This window comes from Hyperoodon ampullatus (assembly GCF_949752795.1).
Source record: "Hyperoodon ampullatus genome assembly, chromosome: 19".
Taxonomy (NCBI): domain Eukaryota; kingdom Metazoa; phylum Chordata; class Mammalia; order Artiodactyla; family Ziphiidae; genus Hyperoodon; species Hyperoodon ampullatus.
The window spans coordinates 45,653,774-45,668,201 of record NC_136932.1 but is presented as its reverse complement, the minus strand read 5'-3'; the positions used below and the strand labels follow the sequence as shown (position 1 = coordinate 45,668,201).

The 14,428-nt window shown below is 59.0% G+C and overlaps 1 protein-coding gene across 2 annotated transcripts in view; it reads right to left on the bottom strand.

The window, feature by feature from the left end:
- Positions 1-14,428, bottom strand: part of MYO18A (myosin XVIIIA) — a 96,218-nt gene that overhangs the window by 13,978 nt on the left and 67,812 nt on the right. For both annotated transcript variants that reach the window (XM_079724719.1, XM_079724720.1), the window contains 17 exons: positions 14,261-14,326; positions 11,084-11,212; positions 10,216-10,359; positions 9,737-9,826; positions 9,486-9,605; positions 9,176-9,287; positions 8,618-8,745; positions 8,132-8,286; positions 6,207-6,330; positions 5,918-6,118; positions 5,259-5,369; positions 4,682-4,786; positions 4,268-4,414; positions 3,791-3,904; positions 2,317-2,433; positions 2,043-2,126; positions 1,461-1,598 (listed from right to left, as the gene is read on the bottom strand). In XM_079724719.1, coding sequence (XP_079580845.1) covers positions 1,461-1,598; positions 2,043-2,126; positions 2,317-2,433; positions 3,791-3,904; positions 4,268-4,414; positions 4,682-4,786; positions 5,259-5,369; positions 5,918-6,118; positions 6,207-6,330; positions 8,132-8,286; positions 8,618-8,745; positions 9,176-9,287; positions 9,486-9,605; positions 9,737-9,826; positions 10,216-10,359; positions 11,084-11,212; positions 14,261-14,326 — 2,085 coding nt within the window. The remainder of the gene's footprint in view (positions 1-1,460; positions 1,599-2,042; positions 2,127-2,316; positions 2,434-3,790; positions 3,905-4,267; positions 4,415-4,681; positions 4,787-5,258; positions 5,370-5,917; positions 6,119-6,206; positions 6,331-8,131; positions 8,287-8,617; positions 8,746-9,175; positions 9,288-9,485; positions 9,606-9,736; positions 9,827-10,215; positions 10,360-11,083; positions 11,213-14,260; positions 14,327-14,428) is intronic.

Here is a 14,428-nt window from a genome sequence, read left to right as displayed (position 1 = left end):
TTCTACCACTGACTGGCCGTGGGGTCGCCACTCTCAGCCCCCAGCCTCTATGTCTCTAAAATAAGGCTACATCTCTAAGGGCTGTATGCGTTTAACATTCTGTGCATCTAAACCACAGTACTGCCTTTCTGAGCAGAAGGGAAAATGAGAGAGTTGAGGAGAGGGACTGGGGCCCACGAGAACAGGAGGCAAGTGCAGCTGGTCTGTCCTATTTTACATCCACCAGACCAATGGCCTCCTCTGCCCCTTGATAGCTTTGGGGCCTTAGGCAACCTACCTAACCCTTCCTGTGTGTCAAACGTGGATCAAAATATATGACCAAGGCAGAACACGGACTATTACTAAGTCTCCTTCACTCTCTCTAGCTCGCTGGAGGACTGTGACCCTGTCCTGGGAGGTCCAGCTGTATTTTCTTCGAAGGTCAAGGGTACTAATGCCCTCCGATGCCCACTGCCAGCTCCATAGTCACCTATTTCCATCCCCACCCTCTTTCCTGCTCCACCGACTCAGGGGTTAATGGGGAGGTGGCAGGGATGCTCCTCAGCACCCACACCATGAACATACTTCTCATGAAGGCCTGTCAGTGCTCAGACAGATGTCTACACGCTTGGGATGGAGGAGGAGAACTTGAAATAGGGTGAGAGGGGTGTAAACCCGGAGGGATCATTCTGCTGGCCTCCCTTCCCGCCTGCTCTGCCGGAGAGGGAGGGGCTGGAGCAGGCTGGCTTCAGGAGTGGAGCGGGAAGGATTAAATGTGGAGGTTGGAGATTACAGTTGGGAGGAAGGAGGGGTGGAAAGGGAAGATGGAGGTGAACAGAAAAAGGAGAAGGGTCGAAGGGAAGAGGGTGAAAAGTAGAGGGAGAGGACAACTGGGATGGGGAGAAAGGAAGAAATAGGTCAGGGTAAGAAAGGGAATGAGATTGGGGAGAAAGTAAACAGAGGGAGAAGAAGACATGGGGCAAAAATGGAGGAAAATGAAGAGGGAAGGAGAAAAGGCAGAGAATGCAAGCATGGGAAGAACTGAGGGAAAAAGGGAATAAAAAACGGGAGGGAGAGAAAGAGCGAGCGGTGAGATGAGAGGACGGACTCCAGCGCGTGCAGAAGTGACGCCATCCGCTGCATATTTATGACCCTGCCGGAGAGCGAGTGAGGGGACCGGAGGGGGGAGTGCACGGTGGAGGAAAACATGAAGACGAAAAGCTAAGCTGCTCTGGTCCCTTGGCAGAAAGCAAGCACAGAGTCAGAATGTAAAGCAGGCAGGCTCCGCGGTGCCCAGAGAGCAGGCCTGGCGAGCGGGGGAGAAGGCACCCGCCCCGTCAGCTGGCCTGGCAGCTTGGCAGAGGCCTCCGTGGAGCAGGGTGGCTGCGGGCCTGCCGGGCCCTGCTGAGCATGCGTGGCTCCAGCCGTTGGGGCCGCTCAGCCCTGCCTGCTGAGGACTGGACGGGGAAGTGTGCACCCACCTCCAGCCGCTTCACTTGGGTCCTTTCGAACTCCAGGCGTGTCTCCAGCTCCCGGATCTTAGCTTCCTGCCTGCTCACCAGGGACCTGTCCACCATGGACTGCTCCAGGAACTCCACTTGGCTCTGCAGGGCTTGTAGCTGCAGGGTTGGGGTGGGGGGTGCAGGAAGGGAAGAAAGAACTGAGTCTGGAAAGGGAAGGGGCAGGTTCTCTCTCTCCCCACCCCCCAGCAAGATCACCATGGTGACTAGAAGGCTGAGGGAGGGAGGGAGGGATGCACAGGGAGGTGGAAGGATGGGGCCCCGAGCCAGGGACATTCCCCAACTGGCCCTGCGCGGGCACAGATTTTGCCCTTTGGAGAGAAGAGAGAAAGCTAAGGACCAAAGAGGGCATAGAAATGCAAAACGAGGCAGCTGAAGCCGAAATGTCTGCTATGGTGACATGGCTCCAAGTCTAGGCCTCCGCACTTGCTGACACTACTGATGGCAGAGAGAAGCACGTGCTGGCCTGTGAGCTCGGGAGTTGGTCCCCACACACAGTGACCCCAGCACCCTCTCTCTACCAAGCGAGACCCTGGTCCTCACCTTCTCCTGTAGCTCTTGCTTCTCTTTGTTGGCTTCTTCTAGCTGAGCTTGGAGATCATTCATCTGAGCCAGATCCCGGGAGGCCTGGGAAAGGAGAGGGTGCTGAAGCAGGATCCCCCATGAGCACCAAATCCATCCCGCCCCACCCCTCACTGAGGCCAGGGCACACAGGCACCGTGACCCCCCCCAAAGAAGCGGCTGTGCCAGGGACCTAGAGGAGGACCAGAGGACAGTGCTTCTGCAGGGTGCGGTGGGGCACTCCTGGGCAGGGTACCTGAGCCACAGCTGCCTTGTGCTTCTTCATCAGCTCATTCAGGTCCTCCTGATCCTCCTCCAGCCGGCTCTGCATCTCATTCTTCTCACGCTGAAGGCGGCCCAGCTGCTCCTCCAGCTGGACAGAGGCAAAGACAGATCAGAGAGCATCAGGCCTGGCCTGCCTGATGGCCCTCGGTGGAAAGACTGAACCTCCCTAGGCCACCTCCAATGGGACGGGGTGATGATAGGGCCAGGCCCACCCACTGGAGGAGGTTCCAGGACCAGTGATGCTCAGGGAACTGCCTGTCCTGCTGTGGGCCAGGGAGCGGAGGGAAAAGGGCTGTCTTTGCAGCTCAGGCAGACCCTGGGCTAAATGACAGCTGCTTTCTGACAGCTCTTTGGAGGCTCATGAGAAGGCAGAAAAGGTCTGTCCAGAACCAACGACCCATCATCCTAGCACTAGCGTTCAGGCCCTAACCTGTGCGCACTCTGCCCCCTTCAGGCCCCAAGGAAGGACCCCTCAAATCTGTGAAACTCTCCTGGCATGTTTCTCCTGGGACTGCCTGCTCCCTGGCCATCCAGCGCCCACAGCCAAGTCCACTCCTGGCGGGGGGAGGAGAAGAGACAGCCAACAGCAGCTTCAGGAAATGAATGAATCTATTAGCCTGTAATTCCAAACCAAAATGACTGCGTTGGCTCCTTCTCTGCCCCATCCATCTTGTTACCGGGACGTGGGGAGCTGCGGAAGACTCCGCCAAGAAATTTATTAACTCGGATTTAAATAAAATGGTAATTTTATAACAGCCCTTTTTAACACAATTAAGGAATTTGAATTACTCACCTGAAAACTGCTGAGGAGCATAAATGTCACGGGGATAAATCAAGCCCAGGAGATTGGCATCTCTCAGCAGTCAGGTGACTAGCTGGGGGGCCAGGGAGCCCAGAGCCAAGCCCAGCCTCCTCCCGTGCCCCATTCCCTGCCTGAGGAGGTACCGATGGCCGTATCCCAGTAATGAGTTTTCGGCCGATGGATGGGCCGTGGGAGAGGTGGGGAATTAAAAGGTAGGCATTAAATAAGCGCTCTAATTAGCTGCCGCTTGGGCCTGTCAGTGGGCTGGCCAGGGGCAGGGAGGGAAACGGAGCCATCCCATCTTATCGGTGCTTCTGCTAATCTCTAGGTACCTGTTTACATCCCTCAGCCACACTTGCTGCCTTTATTTATGATGTTGGGGCCTGTGGCCAAGCTCCCACAGGCAGGTGGTTAAACAGGGAGATGGGCCCTTGCTGGCTCCCTCCTCCACCTCACCCCCTCCCAGGCCTCTGCTCTGAGTGGGGGGAGGCAGAGGAGGGGAGGCCCGCTCTCGCCACAGAAAGCCCTGGCGTGAAGGGACCGGGCTGGGGAATGAGCCCTGTTTGGGGTAAAAGCAGCCACCGTCACAGCTCCATTCTCCCTCAGCCCCCCGAATCTGGCCCGGCACACCCCGCATCCTCACCGCCGTCTTGGCTTTGGCGATGTCGTCAATCTGCAGGTGCAGGTCTTCGATCTCCACCTCCATTGCTTTGCGCGCTTTCACGGCTGCTGCACAGGTGAACTCTGACTCCTCCAGCTGGACAGAGAGCCACCCCCGCCCCAGGGAGAGACGTCAGCCATTCCCTGGGGGCAGGAGGGCTGTGCAGGAGGCTCACAGGGGAGAGGGAACCCAGGAGCTCTCCTTCTCCCCTGTTTACTTCAGACTCCAGGGCTGTGATGTGTTGTGTGTGTACCGGCATCTCCTCCCGTGACAGGGGTGGTGGATGCTGAGCCCGTCCATATCATCCGGGGCTTGACAGTCATGCATATAGCATGTGCAGACCCTGGGGAGTCTGGCTTCTCCCCACTTCCCTGTCACCTCCCTTCCCAAGGACTCAAGAACCACTGACAGGGGCAGGAGGGAGAGAGAGAAAGCTGATGACTTCCTGTCTGCAGGTACCTGGTTCTTCAGCTGGGCGATCTCCCTCTTGCTGGGTGCGTTGTTCTTCAGGTGGTCCAGCATGATCTGAGCATCTGCCAACAGGGCCTTGGTGCGCTTCAGGTCTTTCCGGAGCCGCTTCTCTGACTCAAAGTCTCGCTGGTTCACCTGGGGGGACACCAGAAGCTGGGGCTCTGGGCTCTGCCCCGGGGCCTCCTCCTGTCTTCCCCAAGCCCTCTCCTCATCCTACCCTCACTCTCAGAGATGCCTAATGAGCAATGACAGAGGAAGTGCCAGGACTATGCCAGCTGGTGAGAAAGCCCAGTGTGCAGTGGATGTGATCACCCATCCCACAGGTGATGACAGCGGGCCCTATGGAACCAGCACCCCTCCTGTTCCCAGCTCTCCCTGCGGCAGCCAGCAGTCTCCACTCACCTGGTCACTGAGCGTGGCCACCTTGTTCTCCAGCTCCCGCTTTTCCCGCAGCACCTTCTGCTTGTCCTCATACTCCTCCTCGAGCTGTACTTCCATTTGCTTTAACTGGGAACAGGGGCCCATTCGTCCCTTCAGTGTCTGGTGCCAGCCAGCCCCTTCCCTGCTGGATCCTCCCACCCCGGGAAAAGAGTGGGGCAGCGCTGAGCATGGATGACCCCAGAGGGGCAGACCCTGAATTCAAAGTTCCTAGGGTTTCAAAGCCGCCTGGGAGGGAGAGGAGGGACGGCAGGCCATGCACAGGGGCCCAGGCCCGTGTGGGAGCCCTTGCTCCAGAGCCCTTGTGCCTGCTGCCTGGCACAGAAAGCAGGGGGCATTAACTCCTCAAGGGCCTGAGCTTCTCTACAGACCCTGAGAACACACATCCCAGCCAATGCCAGGATCCCGAGTGGAGATTCCTGGTCCTGAATAGCAATGGAAAATAATGTGGCTAAGGTAAAGAAACAGAAAAGCCCTTACTTCAAAGCAGTGATGGGGGAACTGGCATTTATATTGGACAAGTAAGTGCCCATTGCTTTACCTTTTTCTGACATGACTGCCGGGCCTCCTCCACCTCCTCATCCCGACTCTCCATCTCCTTGGAATGGGTCTGCCTCATCCGCTCCATCTCCATCTCGAGCCGCAGCTTGGCCTGGAGGTGGGTGGGAGTAGGGACTGGGTTTCTTTCCCAGCAGCACCCTGACCCCTCCCCACTGCACCCTGATGGGCCGCTCTCCCCAGGCTTGGGAGCAGGGAACGTCTCCCTTTGCTCCCACCTTGTTTCTATGACAAGTGGCTTCTCCAGAGAAGCTGAACTCCTTTCCTAGAGGTCTGCCACAGGCCCAGAGAAGGCTGCTGTGGGTGGGGGCAGTCCTGCAGCTTTTCCACTTGGCCTCCAGGTTCTAGCTCCCTGAATTGACATAGTAGCTCAGTGGCAGGCTGGATGGGCTCACGGCCTTCCTGCTGCCATGGACTCTGAGCCCCTCACCAGTGGAGGTCAATTAAGATCTGTTCTTGTGGAAAGTACCATGAAAGCTTAATTATCTTCACACTGTGCTTGGCACGGATCAGGTGCTCCCTCAATATTTTGTGAATAAGAAAAGGCATGATCGACTGAACTTGGGATCTTGTCCTCCTCTGGCCCACACCCCGGGGTAGCTGTGGGGACGGTAGTGCCTTCCTCAGCCAAGCCCTCAGCACCTGCTCCAGCATCTGGATGGTCCCTGCCTGCTCATCCAGCTCCTCTTCCTGATCCTTGACCTTGGCCTCCAGGTCTCGGAGCTGTTTCTTGACCTTGGCCAAAGAGGCCTCATCCTTGGACTCTTGGGAAGAAATGTCCTGGAGCTCAGCCTCCAATGACACAACCTTCTGGGTGAATCCCGCAATGTCCATGTCTTTCTCCTGGAGCAAAAGAGAAGATGAGGCTGGCCCTGGGCTGGCCCGAGCCTGTGATGGGGTTGGGGTATGGATGATGGGAAGCCCCACGCACCTCCATCTGCTGCTTCAGGCTGAAAGCCTCGGCGAGGAGCATGTCCTTCTCCCGCTGCAGCTTCTCCCGCTGCAGCTTCTCCCGCTGGGCCTCATCATGTGCCTGCGAGAGCTCACTGTCAAACCTGCGAGGGAGCGTGGCCATGGCGGCTCCATCAGATAAGGGAAGAGTCCAGGTCTCCAGCACCCAGAGGCCGCCAGGAAGTGGTGCCACAGATATGGACAGGACCCAAGTCAGGGGGAATCCTGCAGCCTGAACTTGGGGCCAATGGTCAGGTGACATTCAGGGGTTACAGGTCAGGCCACCTAGGCCCTGCTGAGCAACCTAGTCTGGGATGGGGTGGGTAGGGATTTCATCAAACAGGTCCAAGGAGCCTTTTCACCAGATGGGCCTCAGAGGGAACCACAGACTGCTTCCAGGGAAGAGGCGGACAGACTCTCCTCTGGCATTAAGTCTCGACCTTTTCCCTTTCAACAGATCAAAGAATGGAGAGAGGGACCAGGGTGAGGGCAGAGCGGGCATCAGAATGGGTAGAAGTGGACGTCCTGCCTTGTCCGACTCACTTTCTACGGTTCAGTTGGGCAACTTTAGATGGAGCAGCTGGCTGCTGCCCCACCTCTGAGCACCAGGCCCTGGCCAGGCCCACCTGCCCCAGCAGCACCCCTGTCACCCCCAGGACACCCCACACCAGGCTGGAGGCCCCAGTCCCACCGTGCCCGGCTGGCAGCGTGCTTCAACGGGCACACGGTCCACAGTCGGGGGCCTCTTTCTTCACTTCTCCACTTCCCAGCCTTCCATTTCCTGCCCAGTGACGCTACAGAAGGAGCAAATTGCTGAAATTCCTCTTAACACCTTCGCTGAAGAGCTAATGGGCTTCCGGTGGAAAACTGAACAGCTCATCCCCACCCCAACTCCACATCAAAAAAAAAGTAAGAAAACTCCGGGCAGCTGAAACCTAATAAGGTGCCCAGCGGGGAGTGCAGCGAGACGGTTAACTAGGCCGAGCTGGCACTGTCATGGGGGTGCTCTGAGCAGGGGCGGGGTGTCCCGCTAAGGGTGTCTGCCACTAGGTAAAAGGGAAGGTGGGGGTAAAGATGAGAACTAGGGAAGCAGAGAGTCACAGAGCTGGGAGGGAGAAACATAAAGCCTTCCTACCTCCCCTCACTCTCTGCAGAGCAGCAGCCCGGCAGGCCCGAGCGAGCCCAGGAGGCCAAGGGTAACCCTGGGTCACTGAAAGGACCCAGCCCTGCCGTCCTCACCCCCAGGGGCGTGGGTGTGGGGCTGCCCCTTCACAAAGGCAACTGGTGCCTCTGCTGAGAACCCGACCCCTGCAGCGGGGAACCGGGTGCCGTTCCCACCCCCTGGGGCGCCCTGCTGTTTCCGGGGTGTATGGGTTCCTTCCTGTTACTACTAGAGGCATCCCGTTGCCACCCCCAGCCAGGGAAATTAATTGAGATTGGATTTTCTCCTGTGAGGGCTACACCTGCCCCCCTTTGTGTCATTACCGTAATGAGATGGAAGTGGCACGACAGTTTAACGACATTAGTCAGGAGAGTGTGTTTGTGTAGCTGAGGCAAAAGGGAGAGATGGGGAGCCGGGCGAGGGCAAGAGGCAGGGCCGCCGTGGAGAGGTTCCTGCACGGGCTCTGGCTGACACCCATCCTTCCCGGTCCCAGGCAGGGTGACAGCACGTACTGAGGGGAGCATGTCCGAGAGCGAAGGCCTGAGCAGGCCGTCGGTGGGGCTGTGGTCTGCGTGCTCCTTAGGGGCGAGACCCTGACTCACATTCCAGGATGAGTGACCATGCAGGCAAAGCCCCTGGCCCAATTCAGGCCCCCTCTTCTCTCCCCGCTGGAGGGAGGCAGGGAACCCTGTCTCGGGCTGCCCTAGGAAGTCCTCTGCGTCCAGGTCAGGGGACCCACCCACCTCCTCTGTTTCTTCTCCAGCTCGTGGTTGCGGACCTGCTGGCCCTCCAGGTGCAGCTTGGTGTCCTGCAGCTCGGCCGTCAGCCGCTGGCACTTCTTCTTGAGCTGCTGCAGGGCCCGCTGGCTCTCATCACTATCTGCCTGCAGGTCTCCAAGCTAGGAGGCAAGATGGGGTGCAGGGTCAGCAGCCATTGAGAGGCCCAGAAGTATCGGTCAAAGAGGTGAGGAGAAGGAAGTGGGTGAATGAGGGGGAGATGTGGGGATGAGGGATGAAGTCAGGGTCGTCCAGGGAACCTAAGACACTCTTAACAATAGTTTGCCTTTGGTTGTCCCCTGAACCGAGAGGCGAACATGTCAACCCTTCGCTGTTGCTCCCAGGGCCTGCCTGGCTCCGGCCATTCCCTGGGCCAACGTGGGGCGCCAAGCCCCTCCCAGCTCCTCCCAGCTCCTCCTAGGCGCAGACCTCCGCTCCCTCCACCAAACTCACCCGCCTCTCCAGCTGCCTCTTGCTCTGCTGCTCCACCTCCAGCTTGTCCTCAAACTCCTGCTGGAGCCGCTTCTTGGTGAAGTCCACCTCCCGCACTGCTCGCTCATACTTCAGACGCCACTCGCCACCTGTGGGGTGGGGGCACACAAGGGAGGACTGAGCTGCCGAGAGTCCCCGAGGAGGGGCCGAGGGGACGCAGGATGGGGCAGCAGCGGAGTCAGCTGGAGGGACTCAGAAAGGTGCCTGGAATGGTGGCTTCCTCCCAAGGCAGAAGGAGCCACTAGCTGGGAGAAGCCTAGAGAGGGTGATGTGGCCACGTGTGCTGTCTTCTCCCCAGGGACTGGCAGACCGTGGTCCTCAGACATCATCATTATCATGGTTCTTACCACCCTCCACGATAATCGCCTGCACTTACGGGCACCTCTACTTTCTCATCAATTTATTTCATGTAGCCTTAAAACAGCCCTACAGACAGGAGACAAGGGGTGTGGTTTCCTAGGGGTGGGCATCAGAGCTTGCCACTCAGGCCACTTCCAAGTCCTCCAGCCTCCGACCCACCTGTGTCATCGTCATCCACTTCCCCGTTGATCTCAGCTGCCCGGATGAGACGGGCCTCCATCACCTCCATTTCCATCACCTCCGTTTTCTTCTTCAGTGCATCATACTGGGTCTGCAGAAGAGGAGGTTATGAGGTGTGCCGTCCCACCCTCTCACTCAGTACCACCCGCGCCCCTGAACCACCGAGACCACAGTCATAAGCTTACCCGGGGCAGACAGGGGTGCTGGGCTGGTGGCAGAGATGCCACCTATCATTGGGGGAGCAGTGGGCACTAGAGTGTGGCAGCCTCTAGCACGGTCCTGCCCTTACCTGCAGCTCCTTCATCTCCTTCTCAGCCCGGAGCCTCTCGGCGGTCTCCGCGTCCAGCAGCTGGGAGGCGGACTCTCCCGTGTTACGTTCATCCGTCAGCTCCGATGTCAGCTCTGAGATCTGGGGTTGGGGGAGGGAGTCGCCACCAGTTGAACTGCCTGCCTCACTCAGCTGGAACAGCAGTGGGGGGCCTCCTGGGCTGGGCGCCCTGTGGAGGTGGGCCGGTCTGTCTGGTGCTGGGAGGCACTCACCCGGGTCTCCAGCCGGTCACTGCTGAGCCGCAGCTCGTTCCGCTCCTTCTCCACCTTCTCAAGCTTGCTCCTCAGCTGCTGGATCTCTTCCTAGGGTGCAGTAAGGCGGGCAAAGTGAGCCAGAGGCACTGGGAGTTGTTGGGGCCCAGGAGCTGCACCCTTGGGGTGAATGAAGCTGGTGAAGCTCGGGCCGGGACACAAGGGAACTGGAAGCCACTGCCTCCCTGGGGCTCCATCCCTAGACCCTTCCCCATATGCTGAGGATGCTTGAGGTCTTATCCTAAGAGGATACCCAGGGGCTCAGCCAGCACCCCAGAGGGACGCCTTCTGTTTGCTGGGCATAGTTCAAGGATACCAGCTCCCTGGACTAAACGAAGGAGCACTTGGGAGCCCAAGACAAGCTGGCAAAACTCTTGCCCACATGGATCAACCACAGCCCTTCCCTCCCGGCAGCGTGGCCTTCCCAGGCTGTTACGTACGTCTTTGTTCCGGATCTGCTCCTCCGACAGCTGTACCTCAATGAGGGGTCGCACCGTGGTGAAAAGCTTCCACCAGGGCCAGTCCTTCACCCCTTTGTTCTTCTTGATGTTCTTCTGCACACAGCGAATGGCCAGGTCTTGGATCTAAGTTGGGGTGGGGCGTGGCACATAGAAGGCTCTCAGTCCTGAGCCCACCAGGACCCTCCCCAACACCAGCTCAGCTGCTGGGCTGCTCCTCTGGCCACCTGACCCCGAGTCAAACACTCCCTAAGCCACCCCTCGCCCCCAGCCTCCCTCCGTCCCTTAGAGAGTGGGAGGCAGACAGCCCGGTCCTGGGAGCACTGCACTGGGTGCTAACTGCTCCACCATCATTAGGAATAATTTCGTCTGCTTTATTTGCTGCCTGATTATTTCCAGCACCCTGGCCTAGATGTGCTATAAAACCTAATCTTGCTGAAACACAAGAGTCGGCGGTACTGGCTGTTTTATGGACTTGCTAATAAGAAAAGGAGTCGCTGACGCAGCTCCTTAATCTTCACGGAGCAGCCTACGATCCAGAGCCCACCTTTGCCCGGGCCCTGCTCCCCACCACCCTAGCCCTCGGACCAGGCCACACAGCCCCATTGCTGGGTACACGAGCACTCTTGCTGGCACCGGGAGCTGTCCATCCCCTGCCCTGGCCCAGGGCATGCTGCCCCTGGGACGTCCAGCCTCTTCTCCCCCAGATAACGATAACTCATAGCCCCACGACCAGCCTCCTGGCCCGCAGGCTCCCTCGAGTGTCCCTCCCCCCTCAGCCCCCCCCCCAAGAGCTCAGCTCTGCCCATCTAGGCTGAGGAGTGGGACGGGGATGTCCCTGGAGCAGCACCTTTTTCTTCTTGAAGTGCTGACGGGCCAGGTAGCCCCTGCAGGCTGCCTGGAACAGGGTCAGGTTCCTGCTGGTTTGTTCATCCCGCTGCTCCTCCAGCCGTGCCAGTGTGCCTGCCCGGAAGAACACCTGTGGAGAAGCGGGCCAGGTGAAGGTGGGAGCCTGGGCTGGGGGCAACCCGGCGGAGGAACAAGCAGCTGGCACAGAAAGCCAGCAGGCCCAGAGCGTGGCCCTTGGCCTGGGAAGAGCCTGAAAACCCCGGGGTCTACGAGGAGGGAGGAGGCAAGAGGCTGAGGGAGGAGGGCCAGGCTGCGGGCTGGGGAGGCTTTGGAAGGGGAGGAGCAAGGTGGGAAAGAGATGAAAGGAGAGGGAGGCCGGAGGGAGGGTATCTGGGACAAGAAGGACGTGAGGCGGCGGCCGGTCATATGGGGAGACGCCCCTCAGCAACACCTATGGTGGCTTCTTCCCCCAGGGCTGCCAGCAGCACTGCCCACGCCCCTGTACCCACGGCCACTGCAGGCCCAGCCACAGGCTCCAGCCGCCTCTGGCCTCCAGCTGCCTGCGATCAGGCGGATGGTGGTGTATGTGTTTAAGAAGGAAAAGGCCCAGGATGCAGTGTGCAGAGAAGGGGGAGGCCGGGGAGGGGGCCCCTCCTCTGCATCCTCCAGGCTCCGTTTCATGTCGGACTGTCTCCTCTTTCATGTGCCAACACCCTGCCCCCACACCCAGGTTTCATCTCGTGAAAGAGCCAGTGGGGTGGGTGAGGGTTGGCCCAGGCGAGGGACCTGTCACACGGGTTTGGGGGCTGGAAGGCAGGCGTGAGAGGAACCAGCTGGATGTCCCCACACGCAGCCTTTCCTCTCACTCTTCGGTGCCCTGAGCTGGGACTGGGTAAAATGTTTTGTGCTAAGAGAAGAAGAGGGGGAATCGTCAGGTGAAAAAAAGACTAGTATCCTTGCAGAGGGCAAAGGCCATCTAGGTATACACCACCTCCACCTCGCCCAGAAGACAGAAAATTCCCTTTTGTGGGGCAAAGAGAAGATGTGAACTCCGCGGGAAACATTCAGAACCAACAGACATGGTGTCCCCAGGCCTCCCTCCAGGGAAGAAGTGGGGAGACAGCCCGCACTTTCTGCTGAGAAAGCTTTGCCTCTGGCAGGAACCTAGTTCCCCGAGGCTGGCCTGGGAGAGAGCCAGCTCAGCCCTCTGCAACACGCGGGGCTGAGCGCCTGGGATCTCCCGTGGGTCTCGAGCCCTACCTGAGCCTCCGTTTCCCACAATGTGTGAGCCTGAGATTCCACAGGGGGTGTGAGAGACCCAAGTCTCCCGAGAGGGTGGGCCAACATGCTAGTGTCAGTCTGACTAGGCAGAAGTGAGGTGTCAGGGAGGGGGATGGAAAAAGGCCCAGAAACACACCGAGAAGCGAAAGGATGGTCTAGAGTCTAGAGCAGTGAGCCTCAAACCTCTCTTAACCGCTGTACGTTTGTGGGGTTAAGTCTTTTTGAGTATTAGGTGACATCTCAGGGCCATCTCTCCCCGTGAAACACCTATCCATACACATTTTACAAACAACATCAGGAGGCTCTCAGACACCCCAACTTCCTTGCCTGGACCCTCAGGGTCCTGCGGGCTCAGGTTGAGACCCCCTTTCCTCAGAAGCAGTGGGACAAACACACAGGGAATCCTCACTCACCAGCCAGTACTAACCACATCCCAGAAGCCCTGAAACTTCTTTCCCAAACCAGATGTCAGCAAACATCTGACTTTGCCCCTAATTCTGCTCTGAGCGTGAGTGGGCCCTGGGTTTCTCCTGTTTCAGCCAGGCACCTGGGATGATGCAGAGAGTCGGAGATGGCAGCTGGGAAGAGGACCAGTCTGTACAGGCCTTCTTCTCCCCAAGACATACCTTGGAGGAGGTGCCAGCCCCAAGGCCAGCCAGCAGTGGCTCGGCCTGCCAGAGTTGACAGGAGCCCACCCAGGGAGAGAGCAAGAGGCTGCAGTGAAAAATCTGACTGCAGGCTTCCCAGGGAGGAAGCTCAGCTGGCCGCTCCTGAGCTTAGAGACAGGTGGGGAGGAGGAGAGCAAGAAGGTGAGCCACACAACGGCAGAGACCAAAACCAGAAAGATGACACGGAAAGAGGGTGGGACCACAGGAGGCACAGAGAACAAGGAAAGAAGCAGAAAACAGGATCTGAAACCAAGGAATAGAGACCAGCAGGGACAGCCACAGCCCAAAGGAAAAGGAGAAACCAGGGACAGCACAGACAAAGATAGAGGCAGGGGACAGGAAACGGATCCCCAGTGAGGGCGGGGGCAGAGGAACCAAAACCATGACTCAGAAGGCAGGGAGAACAGAGCTGACAAGCAATACGCAAGACTTTTTTTGCGAGCACCCCCCTCCACCTCATACTCCCACGAGTTCCCTCCCTCTCTGCTGACAGATAGGCAGTCCAGAACCCTCCCGGTGGCTCCCCACTGCTCTCCGTCCCACCTTGGCCCTTGAAGCACAAACGTGGATGCCACCTGTCAAGCCTCCCAGTCTCGGGAGACAGGGGTGCCCAGGTTCCCTGCCCCGCGGGAGGGACGCTCGGCTGGCCCTTTGGTGTGGAGCGACGCGGCAGACTGGCACCTGGGGCCGGGTGTGCCTGCCTTTTATGCACGGCGTTCCATTCAGGTGAGGAATTCGGCCTGTGGACGGGCGGTGGCGGCACAGCCTCACCAAGCCCTGCTTGCTCTCTGGGACCCTGGCAGCCCCAGACGACTCACCCAAGGAGGCTCTGCCTTCCTGCCTCTCCCAGCTCCCCCTTCCGTCTTCCCCATTCCCCACACCAGGACTCAGGCCAATTCCGGGCCACCTTCTGACCCACTCCGTCCTGACATCACGGAGGTGTTCCTCGCACTGAACAAGCCAGGCATTCAGAGGGAGGGAGAGTCAAGTTTGCCGCAGCTGGAGTATTTTACTTCCTGGCCCCCAGCCCTGAAGGGGGCAGCTTGAGAGGAAAGGCAGCCCCAGCGTGGCTGTGGTGGGGAAGGGGGCTGGCGGGGGCAAGACCCGGCAGGGGCCCCAGGAGACTCCTGGAGTTGGACTGAGCAGGGAGAGCGGGAGGGGAGGGGCAGCCATGTGGACGCGTGTGAGCAGAGAGTGAGGGCGGCTGCCCTCCCGCAGGGACAACTCACCCGGCTCAGCCCCAGGCAGCAGCTGCTCTGCTCCAGGTCCAAGGACTCCAGCAGCTCCTCCACCGCCTACAGAGAGACGCCTCTGTCAGGGAGCCCACCCGGGGACTCCCCACCTCCACGCAGGGCTTCGCCCAGTCACTCAGCCCTTCCCGTCCTCCGTTCGCTCCG